The sequence below is a fragment of the Seriola lalandi genome, unplaced genomic scaffold, assembly GCF_002814215.2.
Source record: "Seriola lalandi dorsalis isolate HSWRI2012SDOR001 ecotype SW California unplaced genomic scaffold, Sedor1 jcf7180002054906, whole genome shotgun sequence".
Lineage (NCBI taxonomy): Eukaryota > Metazoa > Chordata > Actinopteri > Carangiformes > Carangidae > Seriola > Seriola lalandi.
The window spans coordinates 25,483-39,340 of record NW_019525458.1 but is presented as its reverse complement, the minus strand read 5'-3'; the positions used below and the strand labels follow the sequence as shown (position 1 = coordinate 39,340).

The window sequence follows — 13,858 nt, the reverse complement described above, 5'->3', positions numbered from 1 at the left end:
TGTTTAGCCGCAGCTTTAGTGGTTTGTTTACGACAGATTTTATTTGTTTGTGTGCTTTACCGGAGGCCTCATGCAGAGATGATGGTTTCATACCTGGCAGGGGTGAGAAAACTGCTTCTTGTTAGATCGCTAACACATGATGCATTTGCAATGATCATCTTATTTCAGCCGCTTGATTTAGCAGCTTCATTCAGGCGTCACTTCTTCACCTCTTTGTGTGACTATCATTCATTTCCTGTGCAGAGGGATGGCATCACGCCCAAATATTATTCTGTCAGAATATATGGAAATTTTCCAGAAAGAACTGCCAGAAATGAAGAAACTCTGGTTTCTTTTTCCTCTTTATTAGTCATCTATCACAAGACTTCAGCCCACTGCTGACATGTTGGACAAAGTTATTATTTTTTAATTGTTTTGTGCCTTAAAATCACAAGTTCACAGAAATGAAAAATGTTTGTGCTGTCATGTGGTTTTGGTTCTTGTAAAGCTCCGACAGACTCGTGTTGTTTAGATAACCAGATAAGGAGGCAGCGGCAGCTTAGAGGAGACATGCATTCCAGATGCAGGTGTTTGCTTGTTGGTGCCTTCAAGCGCCAGAGCGGCGCACAGTTTAAATACAGTTCATCTGTAGTGAACCCCCAGCTGGCCGCTGTGTCACATCCTTCGCCCTGACCACCCACACTGTAGAGTCTATCAGAGCAATTCATCAGTTACTATCAGTGCACACGTGGGCTTAGGTGTTTGTGATGAAACTGCTTTGGCTTCCTTTGTAAAGTTTAGTTTTGCAAAGTATTGTGCTGATATTCAATAATCCGATATCTGATATTTTTAATAATATAACTTTGAACGGCTGTTCAGTGGCAGCTTCAGTACATACATATGATATAACTATATATTATTAAAAGAAAACACCTTAAATACAATAACATAATTATATATCATTAAAAAAACAAAACAGAAATGTGATCTGGACTGTATTGAGATATTAAATTTTGGATTTCGCCCAAGCCAAATTAAACTGAAGAGTAATAACATCAAAATATTAAAATTCAACAAGGTAGAGGCTCTTACTTGTGAAATATTCAGATTCAGCCTAGACATTGAAACTAATTTGAAATGTGTGAGTTATGTAATCTTGCTGGTATAATGTCAGTATGACTATCTACAGATCTTTTTCATGTCTATTCTTGCACCTCACACATGAAAAATAGGTTCCACGCCAAAACTGCGTATGACGCGCCGCTGCAGAGAGGCTGGAGCCACGCCTCAGACGTGTGTCTCACACAGGCTGCTGCAACCTGTTAACATGGGTGGAAGAGCAGTGTGTCACGGGCCTTACAGTAAATGTGGAGTCACTGATGCTTCCAAGTTCATCATTCCAGAGTCAGTGACTTACGATAAAACGTTACTAATCCCTGTTGTGAAACTGAAATGTTGCTCCAGAAAATGTAATAGCCAAAAAATGACTTGTAATGCAATGTACTACTGTTGCGTCATCCGGTTCTTTCTTCAGCTGTTTCTGATGAGTTTTATATCTGTAGTAAAAGGAAACTTTTTTCCTATGATTGTATTCATTTGGTCTGGTGTGACCAGTAGCTCATGGTGGCTAATGTTAGCAAGCTTTAGCTCTAGTCAGTTCTTTTAACATTAACATTATCCCATAACCGTCACACGTGGCAAGAGTGGCTGAGGTTAAAGGATCTGCTGGAAAGTCCAAAAGTATTAAGACAGTGTGAACAGGTTCGTGTGACTTTGGTGGATTCTTGCGATGAAGAGGCCAAAACTATAGCAAAGCACATGGATGTAAAAACTGTCAGCATGTGGGAAACATATTTCAGTGCTTACTCTGTCCCACCCCTAATTTTAAACTAGATTAGAAAATAATTGCCAGCCCCCCCCCCCCCTCCGGTTCAGATGTTCACAAGATCCCTGCAGTTTCCCTCCAGCAACACTCGTGTGACAAAGTGAAGGTCGAGTTAAAGAGCGTTATCAGAAAATAAATCCTCTCACCTTTAACAAAACTGAACTGAACCGGCACCAGGCAACAGCATGGGAGCCAGTCAGACCAAAAAAAAACAAAACAAAACCTACTGTAGAGGAATTCGCCGAGTTATTAGACTCTAGGAAACAGGAAATTATAGGTGAAACCAGAGTTACTGTTCTGTTCTGGATACAGCACCACCACTCAGTCTTGCTGCCACTTTGTCCCAGTGGCCACTCGGAGTAAAAAAATAAATAAAATAAAATCTCCAGCAGCCCCAAAAAGCATTTCTCCATAGACCATAGTTATAAAAGAAATGAAAGAGACTCAAACTGCAACTTTCTATTATGAATTTTTAATCTATGAAGGTTTTATATTCGTAAAATCTTCCCAGTTTTTCGCAATGTAAATTTACCATTGCATCTACAGTATACCTTCACTGTCACTCTTATTTTCACATTCATGCTCATTAGTTTTCGAATGGATAATTTCAACAAAAACATGCACATCCTTAACGTTCATGCACAACACTGTCCAGTTCCTCCGATACATCTGTGACTGTGCTGTACATGCCCGACAGGATGTAGTTGGTCTGGTATGTGTTTTCCTTTTAATGTGGGTTTATGTGATGGTTTCTCTTTTCTCTCGTGTGTGCCCTTCAGCTCTGTGCCATTTTCTGTTAATGACATTTGAGATTCATTACGCGATGCCTACCTTCTTTGTTCTGTTATAGTTTCTATCATCGCTCATGCTGACTGCTCAGTTTCTTTCCTGTTTTCTGTTAACTCTGAAACTGTTCTTTTCTTCCTCTTCTGGAAAAATCTTAGACTAATGTGGTTAATAGTTGCTATTGCTGAAAGATTCTCAGATGATAAACTCACAATACACTTCCTGCCCAGCTCCAAACAGCAGTTAGACACAGTTAGACATTAGCTAGCTTAAAAGAGCTAGCTAAGAAGGAAGGTGTTTTTCTTAAGGCACGGTGCAGCAGAGCTGGGTATAATGGAGTAACAGTCATCATGTGACTGAAGGTCAGAAGGTGAAAATGTATTTTTACAACAATATGACAAATGTTGTGTCTTCAACTTGCCAAAAATATTCAGTTGTAAATTAGTGAAATGTTTACGTTAGTCGAGCAACAGGAAGCCATGGTACTCCACTGACACATTCTGCAACTGTCATGAAAATTGGACTTGTTCATATTATGTTTTTACTTTTTGAGGAAAGTGTCTGAAGCCTCTGGAAGCCTACGCTGCTCGGAGAGTGTGGCCCTGGACTGTGCCAGTGCCGGTGAAGCTCTGTTTGTGTAAATGTGGTCTTTGTGCGTGCCAGGAGTTTCTGTTTGATGGTAAATACCTGCCCTGTGTGGTTCCAGCGGTCCCCAAGCTCAAACCAAACACTGTTGGGGACGGCTCCGGTGGGCGGACCCCGGGCCTGCACCCACCCAACCGGTTACTGCCGATGGCCCCCGGGATTCCTCAAAGAGCTGTGGCTGGAGTGTTTATGTGGTCGCTTGTTCTCATAGTAAACTCTATGTGTGTGATCCGGTGTGTGTGTGTGTGTGTGTGTGTGTGTGTGTGTGTGTGTGTGTGTGTGTGTGTGAGAGAGAGAGAGAGTATACATGGTGTAGTGTGCCATAGTGGTGTCATGCTTTCCATAGCGATGCTGTGTGTGGAAGGTTTCTTTAGGTAACAGACTGAGAGGACGTTTGTTTGCTGTAATGCTGGTGTTCATTAATTCCATTAGTGACATAACACACTCGCACTCATATACTCATAACACGAGGCCCCCGCTCGCCCCTCTCACTTCACATCCTGCTGAGAACATACCGTATTCTCTACAATCTAAGCATTTTCAAGGCCCCAGCGTCAAAGGGGATTACTGCTCTTTCTTTGTTTGTGCAAAGCTGCAGAAATCTATTCCTGGCCATATATACTGTATAATTCTTGTCAGCAGCTTTTCAACGGGGATTAGTATAAAATGCATAAAAATCTAACAGTATCTCAGTGATTGTACATACCACAGGAGTTATATTTGGGAAATGTGTTCCCACTGATTTTCTGCTCCTCTGACTCAAATGAGAGATAACTAGCACCACTATGTGGCTAGTAGCTAACCTCACCTTTACACTCTTGAATCATAACTCGTACAGGCAAGATTGTTTTTCTCTTAGATATTGCCTTTTCTATTGCTGCAGGTCATGTCCACTACATCATCGATAATCATAATTCCTTCTCTGATTTGTCTTATCACCTTGCTGTTTGGAGCTGGACTGATTTAACTTCCATACTCACTCACGTCACTCTTGAAGACGCAGTTTCCACCAAATCTGATGCTCTGACACGTTTGAAATATTTGACATTTCATCCTCGCACATTACCTGAATGCACCCTGAAAAGATTTAAACTCCTTCTGTCATCCAATCAGATTCCAGCATTAATATGACAAGGTTACTAAAGGTCTGTCTGGAACAATGTATGTGCGAAGATTTGTCTCTGTAGCAGAGCAATGTTTATTTATGGTCTGTTGTGTCACATTTTAACTTTAACAAAATAATTGTTGTTGCTGTGATTTGTATAATGCACCTGCAGTTAACTGTATAGCAATTTCTATAGTATTTTGATTAATTGTGCAGCCCTTTGAACATGTTTATCTGTTCACACTTTGCCAATACGTACTGTATCTTGAGGTCAACATCAGCGCTTCGAGCAGAAGCTACTGGCAGAAATCACACTGCACTTCCTCCAAGAAAAGCCAGGTTGTTTTTCACCTTCCAGGCAGCATGTGTAAATCAACTTGCCAAGACCTGACTCTTGAGTTGTTTTAATGCAGCTGTAAGTGAGACTGAATCTGCACTGCAGCACCATGCGACAGTAGCCTAACTTAATGCTGACACAGGGTTTCCCTCAGTGTATTTCAAGAGAAATTTACCCCCCTGCCGGGTCTAAGCACCAGGGCATTTGTGGCGGCTCAGTTGGAAACAGACAGTACCAGGTAAATGTTTGGACACGCTCCCATTTACTTGAAGGGGAGCATGTGCAAACTTGTGTAGCCAGTGAGCACTGGTCATAGTCGGACTGGACATCGGTTGCATCGCTACTTACAGTCGAAAATGTAAAACATAAAACCTCTAACTCTATTTAACCTGTGACTCCATCTCTGATTCCTGTGTTCCAGGTTACCTTCAGGAGGCTTACCTGTGGACCAAGCAGGCGCTGTCCATCATGGAGAAGTCCATGGTCCTCCTGCGGGACGTGACGGACGGCTCCCTGTACGAAGGCGTGGCCTACGGGACTTACACCACCCGCTCTCTGTTCCAGTACATGTTCCTGGTGCAGCGCCACTTTGCCATCAGCCACTTCGACCACCCCTGGCTCCTGAAACACTTTGCCTTCCTCTACAGGACCATCCTGCCCGGTAACTGCCACATCACCATTTGTTTCCTCTTTAAAAAAGGCTGAGAGACGTACGAATGTGATACACTATAAAATGTCCGGTCCGACACACGTGCTGCAAATACACAAGAGTGTGGGGTGAGATTGTTATTGATACCAATGCCATTATGGATTCTGCTTGTCGGTCAGATTCTTTATCAGTTCCCTTAATGATTCTGAGGCCTACACAGGTTCTGGCCACACAGTCACACCCGCCTCCGCTTTGGCTATATATATATATTGGCCAATGTTAACTGAAGTCTACGGGCGATGACTGCAGCTTTATTATTGATTCAATCGGCCTCATCGGGCCCCATTCAAACAGGCTGCCCCAGATTTACTTTTAGAAATATAAAATATAAAATACTGTTTATACTGTGGCTTTGCTAAATAAATGATTCATCCCTCATACTTCATCCTCTTATCAAAGCTGTAAACACTGACGCCCCCGTGTACATTCTCACCTCGCTCTGACCTGGTTCTCAGCTGGATCCTCACACACAACGCAAACAAAACACACACACGGCTTATTTCTTTTTAAGTATTGACAAAGCGTTGAGTGCGTCCCGGACGGGTTTGTCACTTTTTTTTATGTCCCCTGGAAAACACTTCCGTTGCCATCCGTGCCGCTTGTGGTGCATTTCTGTGTTTGGTAGTGTTGTGTGTATTTGCAGCACATTTGTTGCGAGCATGTAGTTGCAGTGCGCTGAGCTCTCAGGGGCGCCGTACTTCTCTCCTGAACAGATATATTCAGGCTGCCAAAGTCAACAATCCGTGAATAAATGGTTACTTAGCTAGCCAGCTAATGCTAGCACTGGCGTGGATACATGTTCTATGCCAAGAGCTGGATGTTTTAGATTAGGCATGAAAATGACCTGAGGCTGCCACATTGGAGAGTAGCTTCTCCTCTCAGCTGATATGGGTTATGCATGCGTGTAGTCATTACCTTCCTGGATCCTTTTCAAAGCTGAGCTGAGGCCTGCGGGGATCAGTGGCGTCCTGGAAGTTTCATCCGAAGGTCAGGAGGAGGGCAGCGGCGAAGGAGGGGGCCCCTTAGGTCAGGCTCAGACATTTCACAGCCCCCCGCCAACAGTTTCTGTATTGTGTCTGAACGGCACTGCTGCACTCAGACAGCACCTCTAATTGCACCAGCCAGGAGAGCCCTCAGACCCAGAGCCACAATAGCAGCTTTCTCCCTCCACCAGACTGGAAGACAAGGCCAGATTATCCTCAACTGGCCCCTTAGCAGCCCGGATGATTGCTGTCCCCTCACTGACTGACTCTGTGTGTGTGTGTGTGTGTGTGTGTGTGTGTAGAGCTGACGGACGGTAATCAGAATGTAACACTAGAAAATAATGTGTGCTCACTTCTGACAAAAAATTGCATTTAAAATAACTGAAACAATCCTAACGTATTGAAATCCACCGTATATGCACACGGAGGTAATGGTTTAAATCGAAGCCAAGCACGAGGTGTAAACACTAAAAGAAAGTGTTAGTTGATGTGCAAGTGATAGAAACAGCTGGAAGTGTTGAGTTAAGAAGAGGTTCAAGTGCTTGAAGAAGTGTCTGTCAATTCGTGTGCCAGCTGAAGGAGTTTGAAATGTGAGCTCAGTGAAAGGAGCTGAAGAATCAGTTGGGTGATTGCTGTCCTCTCACTGCCTCTTTGCGTGTTTATGGCTGGACGTAAACGCTATAACGTGCAGCTAACATCGTAGCTCCGAGTCAGTGTTGAATGTCGGCAACACTGTTCCTTTCCACTTGGTCATTGGAAATAAATCCGTATTTAGCATTTCGTCAAATCCTGTAATAAATTGCACCACAGCTTGTACGAATCATAGTTTAAACAACGCAACGACATTAACAACAACAACAGCATTAGGAGACATCCAGCCTCAGCAACTCTTTGGATAATGTTAAAAAACTAAACTAAACTCATTGAGCCAATGTTTGTTTACATTTTGGGAAATTATGAATCCCAAATTCTCTATTTGTTGACAGCTATCAGTGGATTACTTTGATACTGAAGAAAACGTGACGAGTTCTGGAGTTACGAAGAACTTGTTTTCCCTCTGATTTATAAACTATATTATTAGAAATGGACAGTGGAAATAATTGTGTATCATGTTTGTTCAGGTTTGACTGATTTATGACGATTAGTTTTCGGTACAAACTGACTGCTGCTACACAAAGACATATTTTATTCAGCTGGTTTGCTTCGGAGATCAGTTTGAGCGTTTCCATACAATATGTGAATAAGTGTCACCAGTAATATCAGACATGAGGAGCTCTCAGCCGCTTTAGTTTTTGTAGCTCTGAGAGGAAAAAAGAAAAGGTTGCAGACCCCCTGTACTAGACTTTCTTTTGGCTTTTTATTTCATGATATAATATAATTTCTGCAGCCACCACTCAAGTTGTCCACTCTTGTGCCTCCACCAGGTTTTCAGCGGACCGTAGCCATCGCAGATTCCAACTACAACTGGTTCTATGGGCCGGAAAGCCAGCTGGTCTTCTTGGACCGCTATGTGTTGCGTAATGGCAGTGGAAACTGGCTGGCGGATCTGATTCATCAAAACAGGGTGATAGAAGGGCCAGGGCAGGCTGGGAAGGGCCAGCGATGGTGTACTCTCCACACAGAGTTCATCTGGTAAGCTCCTGAATTCAGTTTAATAATGGGAAACATCTTCCTGCAGTTTGTCTACGTGGAGCTATTATTAAAGTGGAAATCCACCCAAGGAACATTATTATCTCTTGGTACCGTGCACGTCTGTATTTGTTGCCTTGTACATTTCTTAAATACAAGGACTTTCCAAGGTTTTGATCTTTTAATCAAGGCATTTTTGATTTGTCCATTATTTTCTTAATTACTCATTTGGCTGCTTTCCCACCTGCAGTTTCAGTTCCAGACCAACAAAAAAATATTGATGCATCTTGCCTTTTAGTTCTGGTGCATTAAGTGTTCCCGTTGACTTATTACAAACTTAACAAGTAATATGGCAAGTAATATTTTGGTGTCTGTCATCCTGGATCATCAGCACTACATGGACCCACATGGGTAAATTAAACAAAAAAACCACTTAACTGCACCTTATTTCATCTTGAATAATTACAGAGCTTGCTTTCTTCATGCTAGTATTATTTACAATCACATCTTTGCTATAATCAGTTGTTTGATTGAGTTTACTGACACAAGGTGATGTCGTCATATGTTGTTTTCTCTGACCAACTTCAAAACTGAGTCATTATTCAATCTACAATGATATAAAACATCGTAAAGCTCATATTTGAAATGTTGGAACCATAAAGAAACCTTAGAAAAAAAACTGGATTACTCATTAAAATTCTTGTCTCATCCCAAATAGTCTGTTAATCAACTTCTCGTTTTAATCTGTATAAACACTTAAAAAAGGTCACGTGTGCTTTTGTATGTTCTTCATTTAAATAAAGAACAAAGAGAGATTAAAAAAATAGATTTAAAAAAGTTCACTTGACTTTCAGGGCTTCCGTACTCATGAATCTAATGCACGTATAAGTATTTCATTGATCTGAAGCAGGTGTTCTGATTGTATTCTGCAGGTTTGACCCGAGCCTGATGCCCAAGCCTCCGTCAGACTTTGGAACATCGCAGCTCCACTACTTTGAGGACTGGGGCGTGGTCACGTACGGCAGCGCTTTACCTGCAGACACCAACCACACCTTCGTGTCCTTCAAGTCAGGGAAGCTGGGTGGACGCGCCATCTTCGACATCGTTCACCGGAACAAGTACAAAGAGTGGATCAAAGGGTGGAGGAACTTTAACGCCGGCCACGAGCACCCGGATCAGAACACCTTCACCTTTGCGCCCAACGGCGTCCCGTTCATCACGGAGGCGCTGTACGGACCCAAGTACACCCTGTTGAACAATGCGGTGTTGTTTGGCTCGGCTGTCTCAGGGAGTTGCTTCAAGCCGTGGGCCGGACAGGTCACAGAGGCCTGCGACTCGAAGTGGTTGAAATACAAAGTGGGGCTGGCGGCTGACACCCAGGGCAGAGTAGAAGCTGCTATGGAGAGACAGGGAATGGTCTTCATCCGTGGCGAGGGACGTTCCGCTTATAATCCGGAGCTGAAGATCAGGAACTTTCAGAGGAACCTGCTCCTCCTTCACCCACAGCTCCTGCTCCTCGTCGACCACATCCACCTGGATCCCGACAGCCCAACCAGGGCCATGAGCGCCTTCTTTCACAACACGGAGCTGCCGTTCCAGGGCACAAAAGTAGATGGCGTTCACGGAGCGTTCGTATCACACGGAGAGGACAAGTACAAGATGTTTTGGATGGATGACACTGGCTACAGTAACAGAGGAGTGATAGGATACTGGAATTACCCTCGAGGGTACCCGTACAACGGCTCTAACTACGTCAACGTCACAATGCCATTGAGGTATCCTCACACGAGGGTGGCTTACATTTTCTTTGGACCAGGGGTGGATGTCCAGAGCTTCAGCCTGCGCGGCGACGACCAGCGCGTGGATATTTACCTGGCCACCAAGGATCACACTTACACCATCTACCTGCTAACCGGAGAGGTCACCAGCAAGCCTCTGTACTCCATGGTGCTGCTGGACCACAAGAAGATCGTATTCGAGAAGGCTGCAGTTGCGGCGGACAGCTCGCCGGAGGAAGTGGAAGAGTACGTCAACGTGATGGAGGACAACCTCCAGCACGTCAAGCCCGTCTTCCAGCAGATGGAGAGACACATCCTCGGACGGGTCCTCAACACCGCCAGCTTCCGTAAGACCGCGGAGCGCCTCCTCCAGTTCTCTGACAAAAAGAAGACGGAGGAGGCCATCGAGAAGATGTTTGCTATGTCCAAGAAGCAGGGCAAGGGCAAAGGGGGGAAGAAGGTGAACCTTGGGGACAAGCTTTCTGAGAGTCTACCTGACATTTTTGCACAGATTGAAGTGAGTGAAAAGAAGGAGAGGCAGAAAACTTCAAAGCGAACGTACGAGGACAGTCCGGAAGAGGGCGACGCCGACTCGCGGGCCTTCATGGATTATACAGACAGTCGCAAGAACAGAAAGGGCGGCTTCGTCAAGGGCCGCAAATTCAAAGAGGTCCACATGGTGGCCACAGCGGGGAGCGAGGGTCTCCCCAGCACAGCCTCCTACATACGACTCTTCCTCCTCCTGAACACCTTCACCTTCTTTCTGCTGCTGGCCGTGTTACTGACTCGCTTTCAGAGGGGTCGAAGCTTGCACACGCAGAGGTGTTTCTACACCATCCTTCTGATCGACTGCTTCATCTTACTGTACCTCTACTCCTCCTGCTCTCACACGCAGTGTTAACATCGTGAGCGGGTGAGGGGTCTTCCAGCTACAGATCAAATGACCTGTTGTCCATGGTGAGCTAAATGCACCCCACACCTCAGTCTGAGCCAGATCTTAGCACCAGAATATTAGGACCAGTAGTAGAAGAAGAATCTGAGATTTCAAGAAAAGAAATTGTGCTATAGAGCTCCGCGGGAATGAGTCCTAAAACCCAGAAGTTAGTTGTATTTTAGCACTTCCTGTTCCCTCGTCCTGAAATCTGTGGGTTTTTTGAATGTCCGTGGTTAACACAAGCTCAAAACACTTTCACGTTTTATTCGACATAAAATACGTCATGAAATACCCCAGACCTAAATCAAACTACAAGTTGAAGTTTAGTGGTGGTGACGTTGAAGTCATGTGACCGACGTGTAGTTAGTTTATAGCTTAACATTAGCTTTTTACTCCCTGCGATTGTATTTAGGCTTCAATCGTAATAAAAGTCCGTCACAGCGTTTATTTTCCAAACACGTCGGCTTTTTCTCGAGGGAACCAGAGAGACGCCGACATCCGGGTTTGCCCTCAAAAACACGTCCTCCCTGCAGCTCTCGTATTGTGACAAAAGATGTGTAATGTTATAAGAATGAAGTCGTGTTATGTTTCAGGACTTAAGTTCTAAACGAACACGAAAAAATATGTATGTTGACAAAAATCATGATTACACAAGAAAAAAAGTCAATATTTAAACGATAAAGTCGTAATGTTATAAGATGCTTCTTTAAGTACTACTCATATTTTAGTCTTAATGCCGTCCGTCAACATTTACATGTCAAATGAGGGATTCAAATGACCTGAAGTCACAGGGTTCATCTATAAACACTTCATTATCTCAGAGTCTAGGATCGTGAAATTAAATGACCCCAGTTGTGACAGAATTACCTTGTTCTCCTGATATGACTTTTTTGCTTATAATATTTTGAGTATTTCCCCCAAAATTATGATTTTATACTCCTAATATTGTAAATTTAATTTTCATTATATCAATTTAACTTTTATTCTCTGAATTTTATGACTTTTTTTATTGTTATTTTCTGACGTTTTTATGTTTTTGTGTAACATTATGACTTTCTTGAAATTTACGACTTATACGCTCATAAAAATGTGACTTTTACTCTCTTTATTTTTTTTATTCTTGTAATATTATAGTTTTTTCTAGGCAAGTCAAGTCAGTTTTATTTATACAGCCCTAAATCACAAATTTGCCTCAGGGGGCTTAAGGATAGTAAATTAAAAAGTTACAACTTTCTTCTCATAATATTATTTTTTTACTTGAAATTACAACTTTATTCCCATAATATCATGAGTTTTTCTCAATGATATTATGATTTAATTCTTGAAATCTCAGACTTTCTTCCTCTAACACTGGCCCTGACACCTTCGATAAGATCTACCTAACGGGTGTTCAGGAAAAACAACTGATTCCAAATAGGAATTGATGAATTTGCCGAGATGAAACCAGATCACCTCTGATGTAATAAGCTTCTGTGGAGCTTTAGAACCGAGTCTGTGTGAAGTTTGTCGTTTGTAGTGTTCAGAGGTTCCTGCCTTGTATCAAAGATCTCAAGGTTAGCCACTATAATGCAGTCGCCACAGCTGTACTTGAGATTTGTCCTGTCTACATAGTTCATAGAAATACATTTAAATGTATATATGTGAAAGCAAGATATATTTTTATGGTCTCTCTCTCTCTTTTTTTTTTACCATTTGTGAATAAAATTTCCACCCACACATGCGAAGGTGTGTATTCCTTGTGTTGTTGTGTTGTGTTAAGTGAATGTGTGAACTGGAAAATGTGACAGTGGAGCTCTAGGGCACAGCGGAATAAGACCCACACACATTACTTGTTAGTAGGGGAACTGCACATGGGAATAGTTGACAATGAGACAAAAATATCATCAGCCATATCCTTTTCATTTCTCTGTTGGCCAACATAGTATAACTACAGAAAACCAAATGGTTACTAAGCACAGCTCAGCAGTCATTCAGTAGTCACACCGGCTTTGAAGCATTTGTTTTATTAGATATAAACAAGCCCCTTTGTTTTTGATAAACACTTGAAACAGTTTCCTGGAGGAATCAGTGCCCCATTGTTGAAAAAGATCTGTTGTCTATTATGTATAAAATCTGCAGCAGAGAAACAGATTTTCTCAAGTGATGAATTTCTGAAGTGGAAAGTTTTATTTACCAACTGACAATGCTGAGACACATCTGTTGTAAGTCTCCAGATCAACACAGTCTAGACGCTGGACTCTTCACCCTCAACGCCCCACATGCATCAACGTGCCTCCGAGCTGTGGGTGGAGTGTTGCTTCATCCACGCTGAATAAAATCATTATATAAACACTAATCAAAAATATTCCCTGGAAAAAAAACCAATCAGAGATCAGGACTGTTTTTTCCATCATCAACAGAATAGATTCATTTTCACAGCCCTTTAATGTTTATTATAATAACAATAATAATAATAATAATAATAATAATTTTGATTTGAAACAAACACTGATTTCTTGTTCTCCATCCAACTGTTGGAGTGAGGGGGGGTCCAGCTGTGCTGTGTGCAGAGCTGTGATGTAACAAAACCTTTGGCCTTCTGTTGACTTTGTGACTTTCATCACTGGCTTAACTCAGCTCGCCTCGTACTCGTCCAAGTGAGTGAAATGAGAAGAATATCTTTCCATTCCTCTCCTCACAAAAATGCTGTGGGTTGTTTTGTTATGATTGAGCAGATAATCACTTCCAGATGTGCTCCATACGACTTCCTTTATAATGAAAAGTGACCTCTGTTGTCCGGCCTGGCCCAAACACTTGAGGGTGGAAGGGAAAGCTGATTTATTTAGTTTGTCTCCAGAAGAAACGAGACCTTATTGAGACAAACAGGCAGAGGCCCTGTTTGTATTTGAAACCTGCACTGATAAAACCTTAACCCCAGAAAGAAAGTGAAGTCTTTTTTTTTTTTAGCCTCTTTGAAGGTGTTCAAATATGAAATACTGCCATCTGCTGGCCTTATAACTGCTTGGCTTATACACACAAACACACACACACTGTATATATACATACAAATGATTTTTGATCATTGGTAAAGTGTTTCATACACAAACTT

At 42.6% G+C, this 13,858-nt stretch overlaps 1 protein-coding gene across 1 annotated transcript in view; it reads left to right on the top strand.

The window, feature by feature from the left end:
• Positions 1-12,488, top strand: part of dse (dermatan sulfate epimerase) — a 25,303-nt gene extending 12,815 nt beyond the window's left edge. Inside the window, exons 4-6 of the mRNA XM_023430510.2 lie at positions 5,159-5,398; positions 7,854-8,061; positions 8,991-12,488. Coding sequence (XP_023286278.1) covers positions 5,159-5,398; positions 7,854-8,061; positions 8,991-10,737 — 2,195 coding nt within the window. The 3' untranslated portion in view covers positions 10,738-12,488. The remainder of the gene's footprint in view (positions 1-5,158; positions 5,399-7,853; positions 8,062-8,990) is intronic.
• Positions 12,489-13,858: the final 1,370 nt, after the last annotated feature.